This window comes from Sciurus vulgaris (assembly GCF_902686455.1).
Source record: "Sciurus vulgaris genome assembly, chromosome: 5".
Taxonomy (NCBI): domain Eukaryota; kingdom Metazoa; phylum Chordata; class Mammalia; order Rodentia; family Sciuridae; genus Sciurus; species Sciurus vulgaris.
The window spans coordinates 55,733,642-55,747,238 of record NC_136465.1 but is presented as its reverse complement, the minus strand read 5'-3'; the positions used below and the strand labels follow the sequence as shown (position 1 = coordinate 55,747,238).

Genomic DNA, 13,597 nt, shown 5'->3' with positions numbered 1-13,597 from the left:
GTGGTGGTGAAAGAGGGCATCCCTGCCTTGTTCCAGTTCTTAGGGGAATGCTTTCAGTTTTTCACCATTTAGAATGATATTGGCCATGGGCTTAGTGTAGGTGGCCTTTACAATGTTAAGGAATGTTCCCACTATCCCTATTTTTTCTAGTGTTTTGAGCATGAAGGGATGATGTATTTTATCAAATGCTTTTTCTGCATCTATCGAAATAATCATGTGATTCTTAACTTTAAGTTTGTTGATATGGTGAATGACATTGATTTCCGGATGTTGAACCAACCTTGCATCCCTGGAATAAAACCCACTTGATCATGGTGCACTATCTTTTGAATATATTTTTGTATGCGATTTGCTAAAATTTTGTTGAGAATTTTTGCGTCGATGTTCATTAAGGATATTGGTCTGAAATTTTCTTTCCTCTATGTGTCTCTGTCTGGTTTAGGTATCAGGGTGATATTGGCTTCATAGAATGAGTTTGGGAGGGTTCCCTCCTCTTCTATTTCATGGAATACTTTGAGGAGTATTGGAATGAGCTCTTCTTTAAAGGTTTTGTAGAACTTGGCTGAGAACCCATCTGGTCCCAGACTTTTCTTTGTTGGTAGGCTTTTGATGACCTCTTCTATTTCATTGCTTGAAATTGATTTATTTAAGTTGTGTATATCCTCCCCGTTCAGTTTAGGTAATTCATATGTCTCTAGAAACTTGTTGATGTCTTCGAGGTTTTCTGTTTTGTTGGAGTATAGATTTTCAAAATAGCTTCTAATTATGTTTTGTATTTCACTCGTGTCTGTTGTGATATTTCCTTGTTCATTCCGAATTTTAGTAATTTGAGTTTTCTCCCTCTTTCTTCTCTTTGTTAATGTGGCTAAGGATTTATCAATTTTGTTTATTTTTTTCAAAGAACCAACTATTTATTTTGTTAATTTTTCCGATTGTTTCTTTTGTTTCAATTTCATTGATTTCGGCTCTGATTTTAACTATTTCCTGTCTTCTACTACTTTTGGTGTTGGTCTGCTCTTCTTTTTCTAGGGCTTTGAGCTGTAGTGTTGTTTATTTGTTGATTTCTACTTCCTTTGTTGAATGCACCCCATGAAATAAATCTTCCTCTAAGTACTGCTTTCATAGTGTCCCAGAGATTTCGATATGATGTGTCTTTGTTCTCCTTTATTTCTAAGAATTTTTTTATTTCCCTCCTGATGTCTTCTGTTATCCATTCATCATATAATAGCGTATTATTTAATCTCCAGGTATTGGAGAAGTTTCTGTTTTTTATTCTGTCATTTATTTCTAATTTCAATCCATTATGATCTGATAGAATACAAGGTAGTATATCTTCTTGTATTTGCTTTGTGGCATAAAATATGGTCTATTTTAGAGAAGGATCCATGTGCTGCTGAGAAGAAAGTGTATTCGTTCTTTGTTGGGTGGTATATTCTATATATGTCTGCTAAGTCCAAATTGTTGATTGTGTTATTGAGATCTATGGTTTCTTTATTCCAATTTTGTTTGGAAGATCTATCAAGTGGTGAGAGAGGTGTGTTAAAATCGCCTAGTATTATTGTGTTGTGGTCTATTTGATTTCTGGAATTGAGAAGGATTTGTTCAATGTGCATGGATGAGCCAATGTTCGGGGCATAGATTTATGATTGTTATGTCTTGCTGATTTATGCTTCCCTTAAGCAGTATGTAATGTCCTTCTTTATCCCTTCTGACTAGTTTTGGCTTGAAGTCCACATTATCTGATATGAGGATGGATACTCCAGCTTTTTTGCTGTGTCCATGTGCATGGTATGTTTTTTCCCATCCTTTCACCTTTAGTCTATGGGTATCTCTTTCTATGAGATGAGTCTCTTGCAGGCAGCATATTGTTAGATTTTTCTTTTTAATCCAATCTGCCAACTTATGTCTTTTGATTGATGAGTTCAGGCCATTAACATTCAGAGTTATTATTGTGATATGATTTGTATTCCCAGTCATTTGACTCATTTTTATTTTTTGACATGGTTTCTTCTTTATTTGGCTATTCCTTTAGGCTAGTTCCTCCCATTGCTGATTTGCATCATTGTTTTTCATCTCTTCCTCATGGAATATTTTGCTGAGAATGTTCTGTAATGCTGGCTTTCTTTTTGTAAATTCTTTTAGCTTTTGTTTATCATGGAAGGATTTTATTTCGTCGTCAAATCTGAAAGTAAGTTTTGCTGGGTATAAGATTCTTGGTTGGCATCTGTTTTCTTTCAGGGCTTGGTAGATGTTGTTCTAGGCCCTTCTAGCTTTTAGGATCTGGATTGAAAAATCTGCTGGTACTCTTATTGGTTTCCCCCTGAATGTAATTTGATTCTTTTCTCTCGCAGCCTTTAAAATTCTGTCTTTATTTTGTATGTTAGGTATTTTCATAATAATGTGCCTTGGTGTGGGTCTGTTGTAATTTTGTATATTTGGAGTCCTATAAGCCTCTTGTACTTGGTTTTCCATTTCATTCTTCAGATTTGGGAAATTTTCTGATATTATTTCATTGAATAGATTGTTCATTCCTTTGGTCTGTTTCTCTAAGCCTTCCTCAATCCCAATAATTCTTAAATTGGCCTTTTCATGATATCCCATAATTCTTGTAGATTCTGTTCATGATTTCTTACCATCTTCTCCTGTTTAATCTTGTTTTCAATCCTGTTTTTAATCCTGTTGAATCCAGGGTTTCAATAAGCCACGTCCCCCATTGTTTTTTTGTTTGTTTGTTTTGCTTTGGTTTGAGGGGGAAGTTGGGTTTTTTTCCTCCCCAGCCCTTTTCATTTCTTATTTTGAGACAGTCTTGCTAAGCTGGCCAGGCTGGCTTTGAACTTGTGATCCTCCTGCCTCAGCCACCTAAGTAGCTGGGATTAGAAGCATATGCCACCCATCATCAGACTCTTACATATGCTTCTACATTGTTTAATTTTTTTTTAACTCAAACAAATATACTTTGTCATTTCTTTAAATCTATGTTTTCTTAAGCAAAGTAGACTGAGCTCAAATTCAGTGTTAATATTATGGAGTTAGTCATATATATCTAAAAAGAACAGATTAAAAAGAAAAAAAAAAGACAGTATGGAGTTAAGGGATAGGGGTGTAGCTCAGTAGTAGAGCAGTCCCCAGGACCACAAAAAGAAAAGAAAATGGAGTCAATTTGCATTTGTTTAACTTGCAACTCTAATATTTGTTAATTTTGCAAACTTGAATAAAAAAAAAAGACTGCTCTTTACCTCAGTTTTCCCTTCTTATGTAGAGATAAAAGTATTTTGTGAACTGTTAAAAAGAAATGATTCAGCTGGGCACAGTGGCACACACCCGTAATCCCAGCAGTTTAGGAGTCTAAGGCAGGAGGATCATTAGTTCAAAGCCAGCCTCAGCAATTTATCAAGGCCCAAGGACTTAGTGAGGCCCTAGGTGACTTAGTGAAACCCTGTCCCCGCAAAACGCATAAGACATTTTTTAAAAAGGACTGAGGCTGTGGGTCAGTGGTTAAGCACTCCGGGGTTCAAACCCTGTTACAAAAAGAAAAAAGAATACAGGCCAGGCACCTGTAGTTCCAGCTATTTTGGGATACTGAAGCAGGAAACTGGGCAATATGGGCAACATAATGAGACCCTGTCTCATAAAAAAGAAAAGAAAAGAAAGATAATGTGGGCTGAGGGTACTTTCTAGTGGTAGACTGCCTACCTAGCATGCACACAGGCCCTGGGGGTCTATCCCCAGCATGGAGAGAAAAAAAATAGCTGGACCTGTAATCCCAGCAACTCAAGAAGCTGAGGCAGGAGGAGTTCAAGACCAGTTTGGGCAACTTAGTGAGACCCTGTCTCAAAATAAAAAATAAAAAAGTAGCTCAGCCGTCAAGCACCCCTAGGTACCACAAAAAAAAAAAAAAAAAAGTGAATAGTTGGTGTTGCCTGTCTCTGTTGATCGTTATCTGAGGCAAAGCTGATAACTTCATCTCACATACACTTTGAGAAAAAGGAGATGGCTTCAGTGACTACAGTGAACCGCTTAGCTTTCATTGTTTTGGTCATTTTGATATCCCTGTCACTCAAGAATACCTGCGTCCCAGAAAGTTTAAGAACACATTGATGTCATGCATTTTGGCTTCCACCAGTTAGTCTTTCTTGTCACCTACACCTTTTTCTCTGTTTGAACTGAGACTTAATCAGATGAAACCTGTTATTCAGAATCTCTCAAATTATCATCCTCTCATAAAGCCTGGGTACATATGCCTCCTAATTGTGGTATGTCTGTTTCCCTTTCCTTATTCATCTTTGTTGATAAGACAGGGATGGTCTAATGTCTGAACTTATATCTTGTAAATTCTCATGTTTGTCTCTTTAGTGGAACTGAGCTTTAAATGTCTTTTTCTTTTCCTGGGCTATTTTTCCATATAGCAAGTCAAAGACTTATTGAATGTTAGCTATCTTGTCTGTTTCTCATTTACAGCTGTCCCCAACCTCTTCATGCTGGAAACAGTGGATTCTATGAAGTTAGCAGACAAAGTGAACAGTTCCTGGCAGAAAAAAGGTTCTCCTGAAAGGTTGAAGGTTATGGTCCAGATTAACACCAGTGGAGAGGACAGTAAGTGACCAGACCTGAATTGTAGATTTTTTTCCTCCCTTAGGATGACTAAAGCTCAAGGAGAATGATGAGCATAAGTATCTGACCCATGAAGTTGTAGAAAGAAGTCACAGGCCTCCAAGCTACTATATGTAGAAGTGTAATGTTATGCAAGCCAGTCCATATACAATTCTTTAATACGTTCTGGTTTGTTATATCTTAATTTGGGGGAGGAGAGGGAATCAAGAAGGGATTGTGCATAGCCAGGTGGGGTAGCAAACACTTGTAATCCCAGCAGTTTGTAGGCTGAGGCAGGAGGGTCATAAGTTAGAGATCAACCTCAGCAATTTAGCCAGGCCCTGTCTCAAAATAAAAAGGGCTGGGGATGTGGTTTAGTGGTTAAGCACTGCTAGATTCAATCCCTGGTATCAAAAAAACTAAAAGAGGAATTGTGGCTGGGTACAGTGGCAGGTATATATGTAATCCCAGCAACTTGGAAGGCTGAGGCAGGAGGATCACAAGTTCAAGGCCAGCATGGGCAACTTAGTGAGACCCCGTCTCAAAAAATAAGGACTGGGGATTGTTAGCTCACTGGTAGAGCACCAATGAGTTCAATCCCCAGTACCAAAGAAAAGAAGAAGAATTTTTGACTCTGATCTCCTGAAAATTCCCAAAGGTCATCATCACTCTTGAAAGGGATTGTAGAGCTACATGTGTAATACTTCTTAGGATTTAACAAAATTACCTAGTGTTGTATTGGAAGAGAATAAAAGAAAAACCCCTGTGAGCACCAGCTGATGACTATCTTACAAGGCCTGGGCTAAGAGCTTAACATAGTGAAAAGGATTATGACCTTTAAAATCAGACAGACCCTGGGCTTGAGCTTCACCACTTTCCAGCTTTGTAGTTTTGGGTCAGTTACTTAACCTTTCTGTACCTCATTTTCCTTGTCTGGCAATGGTATCATAATAGTACCCACTCCAGAGAATATGGCAGAGATTGAATATGGTGATGCAGGCAAAGCTGTAAGCACAGAGCCCCACATATCTTCCTCCTTAGCTTTTTGTTAAAAATAAGTGTTTGAATCCAGGCATTGTGGCACATGTCCATAAATCTAGCTAGTCACCAGGCTTAGAGAAGGACCAGAGTGTCTGACTCCAGCCTCTACAATTCAGCAAGACTGTCTCAAAATTTTAAAATGTGGACTGGTGGGCGGGCCCTGGTGGTGGTGTTCAGTGGTAGAGTGCCCCCAGTTTAATCCCTGGGCCCATGAAAAACAAGGCTGGGGATGCAGCTCAGTGGTAGAGTGCTTCTAGGATAAAGTCCTCAGTGTCACAAGTAAGTAAGTAAATAAATAAATAAATGAAGTAATGTTTTGGTGGGTAAGTAAGTAAACACATACATATATACATAAAATGTTGGAAGCATCTTTTTGTTAAGAATAAATGTTTGGGGGCAGAGCGCTTGCCTAGCTTGTGTGAGGCACTGGGTTCAATTCTTAGCACCATGTATAAACAAAATGAAGGTCCCTCAACAATTGAAAAAAAAAAAAAAAAAAAAAGAAAAGAAAACACAACACAAAAACCAAAGTAGAGCTTTAAAAATAAGTTTAAAAAGAATAAATGTTTGAAGCCAGGCATGGTGGCACATGCCTATAATACCAGCTACTCAGAAAGCTAAGGCAGGATTACCCACTAGTTTGAGTTTAGCCTCTGCAATTTACTGAGACCTTGTCTCAAAATAAAAAGTAAAAGGGATTAGGGATGTATCTCAGTGGTAGATCACCCTTAGGTTCAATCCCTAGTACCACAGGGTGGGGGAAAAAGGCAGGGGATATAGCTCAGAGATAGAGCATTTGCCTAACATGAACAAAGGCCTGGGTTCCCCCAGCACCACACAAAAAAATCCATAACTTAAAATTCTGAGATGGAATAAAGAGACTCCAATTTATAGCTCTTTCCTTGAGAAATTCAGAACCTGGCCAGGGGTAGCAACAGAACACCAAACCTAAAGTTGCTCCTTAGGACTCAATAACATATTCCATGAGGTCCTCATCTGAGAGTTACCTCCTCTGGTAGAAGGAAGGAAAGAAAATGGAGCCTTCCTCTTCTGGCTGTTTAAGGCATTTCAGTTTATTTGTCTTCTGCTTCTTTTTGTGAAGGTAAACATGGCCTTCCACCTTCAGAGACAATAGCCATGGTGGAACACATAAATGCCAAGTGTCCCAGCCTGGAATTCGTGGGACTGATGACCATAGGAAGCTTTGGGCATGATCTTAATCAAGGACCAAATCCCGACTTCCAGGTACTGGGGGCCAGGGGAGGGGTGGGGTGAGGGATTACTCATGTGCAGAAGGAGGATCTGGGGACTGGGGGTATAGCTCCATGTTAAAGCACAGGTAGCATGAATGAGGCCCTGGGCTGGCTGTTGTGGTAACTTCAAAGACATTCCATATATATAAAAAGTACCCATCAAAAATAAATAAATAAATAAATGAGCAAAAGGAAAATCAGAGTAGAAGGAGAACAGGGGGAGGGAGGAGGGATGGAAATGTGGGAGAGTGGGGAGTGAATGGTGACAGAAATGGAGTAAATCAAATTCCATACATATATGAATTTTGTCAAATGAACCCAACTGCTATGTATAACTATAATGCTTTAATTTTTTAAAAAATTTTAAGAGCTGTGTGAGAAAAAAGACATCCCACATATTGCCTGTTAGATATTATAACCCTCTTCTGAACTCTTCTCATAAGGGAAAGGAAACAATAGGTTCCCAAACACCCACAGACAGACATTTCTAGCTAATTTGAAATTGGCTCACATAGTTTTTAAAGGTACTAGCTTTTTCTTCCTAATGACTAATAGTTTTCTTTTTCCATTGCTGATTTTTTCTATTTTGTTTTGTTTTCAGTGCTAGGGATTGAACCCAGGGCCTCCTGCAAGTACTATACCACTGAGCTACATGCATAGCCCCAATAGTTTTCTTGAAAGTGGGGGATTTTGCTAAAGCATTTGTAAGAACTTCTGACAATTTTGACAGGCCTCATAGTCATGAGGAATAAATAATCTTCTTCGGAGATTTTGAGATTTGGCCATTTTCAGACATCATTAGACACAGCAGGAATAAAGTGGGTGTCACACTTGTGTTTCTGTCAGGTGTTACTGTCCCTGCGAGAGGAGCTGTGTAGAAAGCTGAGCATCCCCACCGACCAAGTTGAGCTGAGCATGGGCATGTCCATGGACTTCCAGCATGCAGTAAGTATCCTTCTGGGTGCCCTTTTCTGCTTCAGAGTAGGACCCAAAAGGATGAAGCAGGAGTAGGTTTTTGATGGGTAAACTTTTGAAATGCCTCATTGCAGTAACAGGGTACTCAGTCCCAACTATTCTAACATTCTCAACTATTCTAACATTCCCCCTTTCCCCCTTTGTTCTTTTTGAAGAAAATTTACAGAAAATATAGCATGACATCTAATTTTTAAAAATTGAGTGTAACTCCCTGAGTGTAATCTAAAAGAAAGTAACAAATTAAACTACAGGCTCAGTAGTAGAGCACATGCTTAGCCTACACTAAGCCCTGGGTTCTATCCAGGGCACCAAAAAAAGAAAGAAATTAAACTGATATTTTTTCAAAAATTCTTTTTGCAGTTGTATATAGACAGCATGCCTTTCTTTTATTTTGTTTTTATTTTTGCAGTGCTAAGGAGCGAACCCAGTGCCTCACACATGCTAGGCAAGCACTCTGCCACTGAACTACAGCCTCAGCCCCTAATTTTTTTTTTTTTTTTTTTTAGTTAAACAATGCTTTTATTGCTTGAATACATACACAAATTTATGCCACCAGGGCAGAGGCTGTGGATGACTCATATTTTCAATTTGGTGGGAGGACCCACTTGGTCTTATAGCATCGAGCCAATCAGTGAATTCGACTCTGTATCAGAATCAGGCAGAATTTAGCATCCTTATCCTTTCTATTCCTCTCAAGATGCTTTCAAACAGCAACTGCTTTCTTAATTAAATGATAGAGATCCTCAGGAAGATCAGGAGCAGGTCCTTTGGACTTAAGGATTCTCAAGATTTTATTGTCAGTCACAAAACGTACTTGTGCAACACCATGTGAATCCCTCAGTATCACACCAATTTGTGAGGGAGTCAGACCCTTCTTGGCCAGTTTGTAAATCTGCTCCTTCACGTCATCAGACTTCAACTTCAACCTGGTGGCGACGCTGTGGCAATAGGGCAGAGCCGACTGGGACAGGCCCTTCCCAGGAGCATGCATGCAACCCATGATGGCAGCAGTCAGGCAGTAAAAAGAACCCCTAAACTAATTTTTAAAGGCATTTCATCATGTAAACTTCAGGGCATGGATATATGACAATTTTTTGTGGGTTTTTTTTTTTTTTTTTTTTTTTTTTCTTTTTTTGTGTGTGTGTGTGTGCTAGGGATTGAAAAAAGGGGCACTTAATTACTGAGCCACATCCCCAGCCCTTTTTATATTTAATTAGAGACAGGGTCTCACTGAGTTGCTGAGGTAGCTTTAAACTCTTAATCCTCCTGCATCAGCCTTCCAAGCCACTGGGATTACAGGCCTGCATCACCATGCCCAGAATAACAGTAAATCTTAACAAAGTGGTCTGATACTTAATCATGTATAGATTCACATGATTCAGCAGCTGTAAACATGAACTGATAAGAGGATATTTATTGGCAACATATATATGGGTTTATTGAATAGTAAATAACTAGCCAGGCATGGTGGCACATGTCTGTAATCCCAGTGACTTGGAAGACAGACAGGAGAATCACCAGGCTGAAGTCAGCCTCAGCAACTTAGTGAGGCCCTAAGCCACTTATCAAGACATGTCTTAAAAAATAAAAAGTGCTATAGAGGGAAAAGAGGGGTGGGAGGGGTGGGGGGAAGGGAAAAAATAACAGAATGAATCAAACAACATTACCCTATGTAAATTTATGATCACACAAATGGTATGCCTTTACGCCATGTACAAACAGAGAAACAACATGTATCCCATTTGTTTACAATTAAAAAAAAGTAAAAAATAAATAAAAAGTGCTGGGGTTGTAGCTCAGTGGTAAAACATACCTGGGTTCAATTCCCAGTACCAAAATAATAATAATAATAATAAATAATAATAATAACAATGAAATAGTAAATAATTTTATAAAGTTCCAAAAAATTAAAGTATGAATTTGCATTCCTGGAAAATTATATATATTAAACTAATATAAAATTATTTCTGTTTATAAATGAAATGGACTTAGGTTCTGTGCTCAAATAATTATAATGAGGCTTTTTCATCTATCTGACCACAGCACATTGGAAAGGCACATAGACTGAGACAGCGAGCGCTTCACTGTGCAGTTAATATCCTACATACCTCCAATATCCAGCAGCCCTGGTATCCACTGAACTAAATGCCTTTGAACTCCCCAACCCCTGTGAAAACCAAAGAAATCATTACCTGCTTCCTAAATACCTCCTCATAGATGGTACTTCCCCAGAGAGAGCCACACCCCATAGATACCTATTCCTGCATTATGGTGTTCTTCATAGAAACCTCTGGAGAGCCAGAAGGAAAGGCAGTTTCAGATGAACTGTATTTCCCTCTTTAGAAATCAGTCCTCAATACTCTCTCTTCTTTCTCATAGATTGAAGTAGGATCTACAAATGTCCGGATAGGAAGCACCATTTTTGGAGCACGGGATTTCTCAAAGAAACCTGCCCTGGACAAGAGTACAGCAGACCTAAAGGCCCCAGTGGGGGTAGCACAGGAACACTGAGCCAAGGACAACCAAGAAGACTACCTATGCACTAACTGTGATTCTCATTTTGATATTTGCCATATTACAGCCCAGTCATGCTCTCTTGTGACCTTGATAGAGCGCTGATGATTACATGTGTTGATGGAAACCATCTGACATAGGAAAGCTTGCCTCAAGCAATGGTTTTGGATTAAATTTGAAAAATCCAGTCTCATCTACAGAGCAGATACCAAATCAGTAGCTGGAAAGTGAGTTTAATGTTGAATTCTATAGACAAGCACCAACCAATCTGTGAATCTCTTTTTCAAGTTAAAATTTGAGTCACTGAGCCAAAGGTTGTGGCATACACCTATAATCCCAGCTACTGGGGAGTCTGAGACAAGTATCACAAGTTGGAGGCCAGTCTATGTAACTTAGACCCTTAGCAAGTCTCAGAATAAAAGGGCTGGGTATTAGCTTAGTGGAAAAGCACTTGCCTAGCATGTGTGAGGACCTAGATTCAATCCCCAGTACTGGGGGTGTCATTGATGCCTATAATTATGGAAGTCAGAGGGATTCCCCCACCCTCCTCCCTTTTTTTTTTTTTTTTTTTTTTTTTTTTTTTTTTTTTTTTTTTTTTGCGGTGCTGGGAATCAAACCCAGGACCTTGCACTTGCAAGGCAAGCACTTTACCAACTGAGCTATCTCCCCAGCCCCTCCTCCCACTTTAATAGAAAATTCCTATGATTATAAACTTGCTACAAGTCCCTACTTAATGGTAACATTACTTTGCTGTTCAGTAGATAGGGAAGGTATTTGCTGTTCTGGAATGTCAATGTAGGTAACATAAAGAGTGGCTCAAATTAAGGCTCAAAACACAATTTTTGCTAGGGAGAGGTTGTGTCATTGACCACTGTGATAATGACCCTGAAATTATAAGGGTTAACTGTAAATAAGACTTTGGTCTTTCTGTCATCTTCCTGAACAGATAGGATTTTGAGCTTTTTCCTTTAGAACCTACAGCGATAGAATTTAATACAATTTCTCCTCCACCATAACCCTCTTTCTGGTGATTTTTTAGCAAAAAAAAAATAGTGAATTTCACCCCTCCTCTGAAATGAAAGTTCTAGCCAGGCATGGTGGTGCACACCTGTGATCCCAGCCACTGGGGAGCCTAAGGCAGGAGGATCCTAAGTACAAAGCCCACCTGGGTAATTTAGCAAGATCATGTCTCAAAATAAAAAAGGGCTGGGGGTATAGCTCAGTAGTAGAGCACTTCCCTGGCATGCACAAGTCCCTGGATTCTATTCCCAGTACTTGAGGTGGTGGGGATGGAGTCTTTAAAGCCAGTTCAGGCACATGGTTTCAACAGCACCTTCCTTTGACCTTCCCTTTCTAAGGGAGCATTTTCTAGGCATATTTACAGCTCCCCACTGAATTTATAAGGCAGAATTTTGCAGCTCTTCTTGATTGTTAATAAAGTATTGATGTCTTCAAAAACCAGAAAACACAATTCTCTAATAGTCATGACAGATGGCTTCAGTGTGGGTTGTTGTTTATTTTCTAGATAGCTTTTTCTCTTATTTATTCAAGTCCTAGTCTTTAATTTTATGAAATAACTTTGAGAACATGATGCTGCTGCTGAATGTAATTTTGTAACACACCATTATGAGTCCTGTACTGTTTCAATCAGAGCTATAGTGTGATATTTCAGAGTCTGTTAAATAAAAATGTGAGTTTGAATTATACCATCTGTGCCAATTACAAAGCAATTAAAAGATTTATTTTTTATGATCTGGTGTAATGAGTGATCTAACAGGAGGTGGGCATTGGAACCGACAGGGAGCAGCTGCGCCTGTTACTTGCCAGCCTGGGCTTTGAAGAAGGGCTTTTCTTGGATCACAGATGCAGCCAAAGCCAAGCCATGGATGAAAAAGAGATTCTGAACTTCTAGGGCAAGGAAATGAAAAAATGAAATGATGATTCGGGAATTACAAAGAAATAACTTTGGCTTCAAGAAACTCTTGAATTGCCTCTAGATGGCGACATTGGCTAACCTGGGGCAAGTACTGGGGCTCCACTGTCAGCAATTTACCCTGGTTATTTAGTCTCATTCCCTCTCCCTCCCTCCCTCTCTCTCTCTCTCTCTCTCTCTCTCTCTCTCTCTCTCTCTCTCTCTCTCGATTTTTTATTTATTTGGGTAGTGCTGGGTATCCAACCCAGGGCCTTTGCATGGTAGGCAATCACTATACCATTGATTTGCACCCCTAACCTTATTGTTTTTTAGTACTGGGGAATGAACCCAGGGCGTTTAACCACTGAAGGGTGTTTAACCAGCCCTTTTCATGTTTTACCTTGAGACAGGGCCTCACTAAGTTGCTGAGGCTGGCCTCAAACTTGCGATCCTCCTGAAGCAGTGGGATTATAGGCATGGGCCACCAAACCTGGCTGCCTTAATCACACTTCTTAAAGCAACCTCTTAAGTTGTATCCCCTCCCCTTTTTTCTCTCTCTTTTTTTTTAGCATTCATAGTCTATAAGCACTATCCCTCATATTCTCTCATTTTAATCTCATGACAGATTGTCGTGTATTTTAGGCTACTTGTCAGTATCCTTATGGACAGGCAATGAGACCCAGACAGGGACCCTCCTTTTCTGAGGTCAGAGCAAGTTGGTCGCAGGGTAAGAAATAAACTCCAGATTTCTGATTTCTCTGGTCCACTGCTTGGTCACTATACTACCATGGTATCTTCTATCCCTGGCTTTTTGCAGTACAGGGGTTGAACCCAGGACCTCTCATGTCCTAGTCAAGTGCTCTATCACAGCTACATCTCCAGCCTCTATCTCTGGCTTTAATCACTGAAAAGTAGCATTCTTAGATTTGCAGCTTTAACATTAGAGAGCTATATCACATAAAACAAATATGCATTTTTTTAGCCTGTTGTGTTAGTTGAGAATTGATACATCTTAATGCAGAACAAACTCAAACCACAAGCAGTGGTCGTGAGAAGGAAGGAGAGAATTAAACTCAACCATGAGTGGGATTAGCCTCCCTTCCATCATCCCACTTCCCTGGCATGCACATTCCTCCTCCAAATTCAAACTCTCCCACAGCCTGCGGGGTTCACAGTGTGCAAAACTGTGCCCTCCCTCCCACCCCCGCTCCCCAGGGCTGAACCAGCAGTCAATTTCTGTTACCCAAGACTAGACACAGAAGGAATGAGGTCAGAACGGGGCATTCTTAAAACCCAAGACATTTTTGTCCTT

At 39.6% G+C, this 13,597-nt stretch overlaps 1 protein-coding gene and 1 pseudogene across 4 annotated transcripts in view; one reads left to right on the top strand and one right to left on the bottom strand.

Moving 5' to 3' along the window:
• PLPBP (pyridoxal phosphate binding protein) overlaps positions 1-10,924 on the top strand; it is a gene marked incomplete at its 3' end in the record, with an annotated part of 68,079 nt that extends 57,155 nt beyond the window's left edge. For 2 of the 3 annotated variants that reach the window (XM_079140657.1, XM_079140655.1), the window contains 4 exons: positions 4,459-4,593; positions 6,734-6,876; positions 7,731-7,829; positions 10,239-10,924. In XM_079140657.1, the coding sequence (XP_078996783.1) occupies positions 4,459-4,593; positions 6,734-6,876; positions 7,731-7,829; positions 10,239-10,370 (509 nt within the window). Of the gene's footprint in view, positions 1-4,458; positions 4,602-6,733; positions 6,877-7,730; positions 7,830-10,238 lie in introns of those variants that run through there. The other variant, XM_079140656.1, reaches the window with a different exon arrangement.
• LOC306661610 (small ribosomal subunit protein uS15-like) lies at positions 7,837-8,966 on the bottom strand (annotated as a pseudogene). The gene has a single exon. The product of its transcript is annotated as a small ribosomal subunit protein uS15-like (transcript).
• Positions 10,925-13,597: the final 2,673 nt, after the last annotated feature.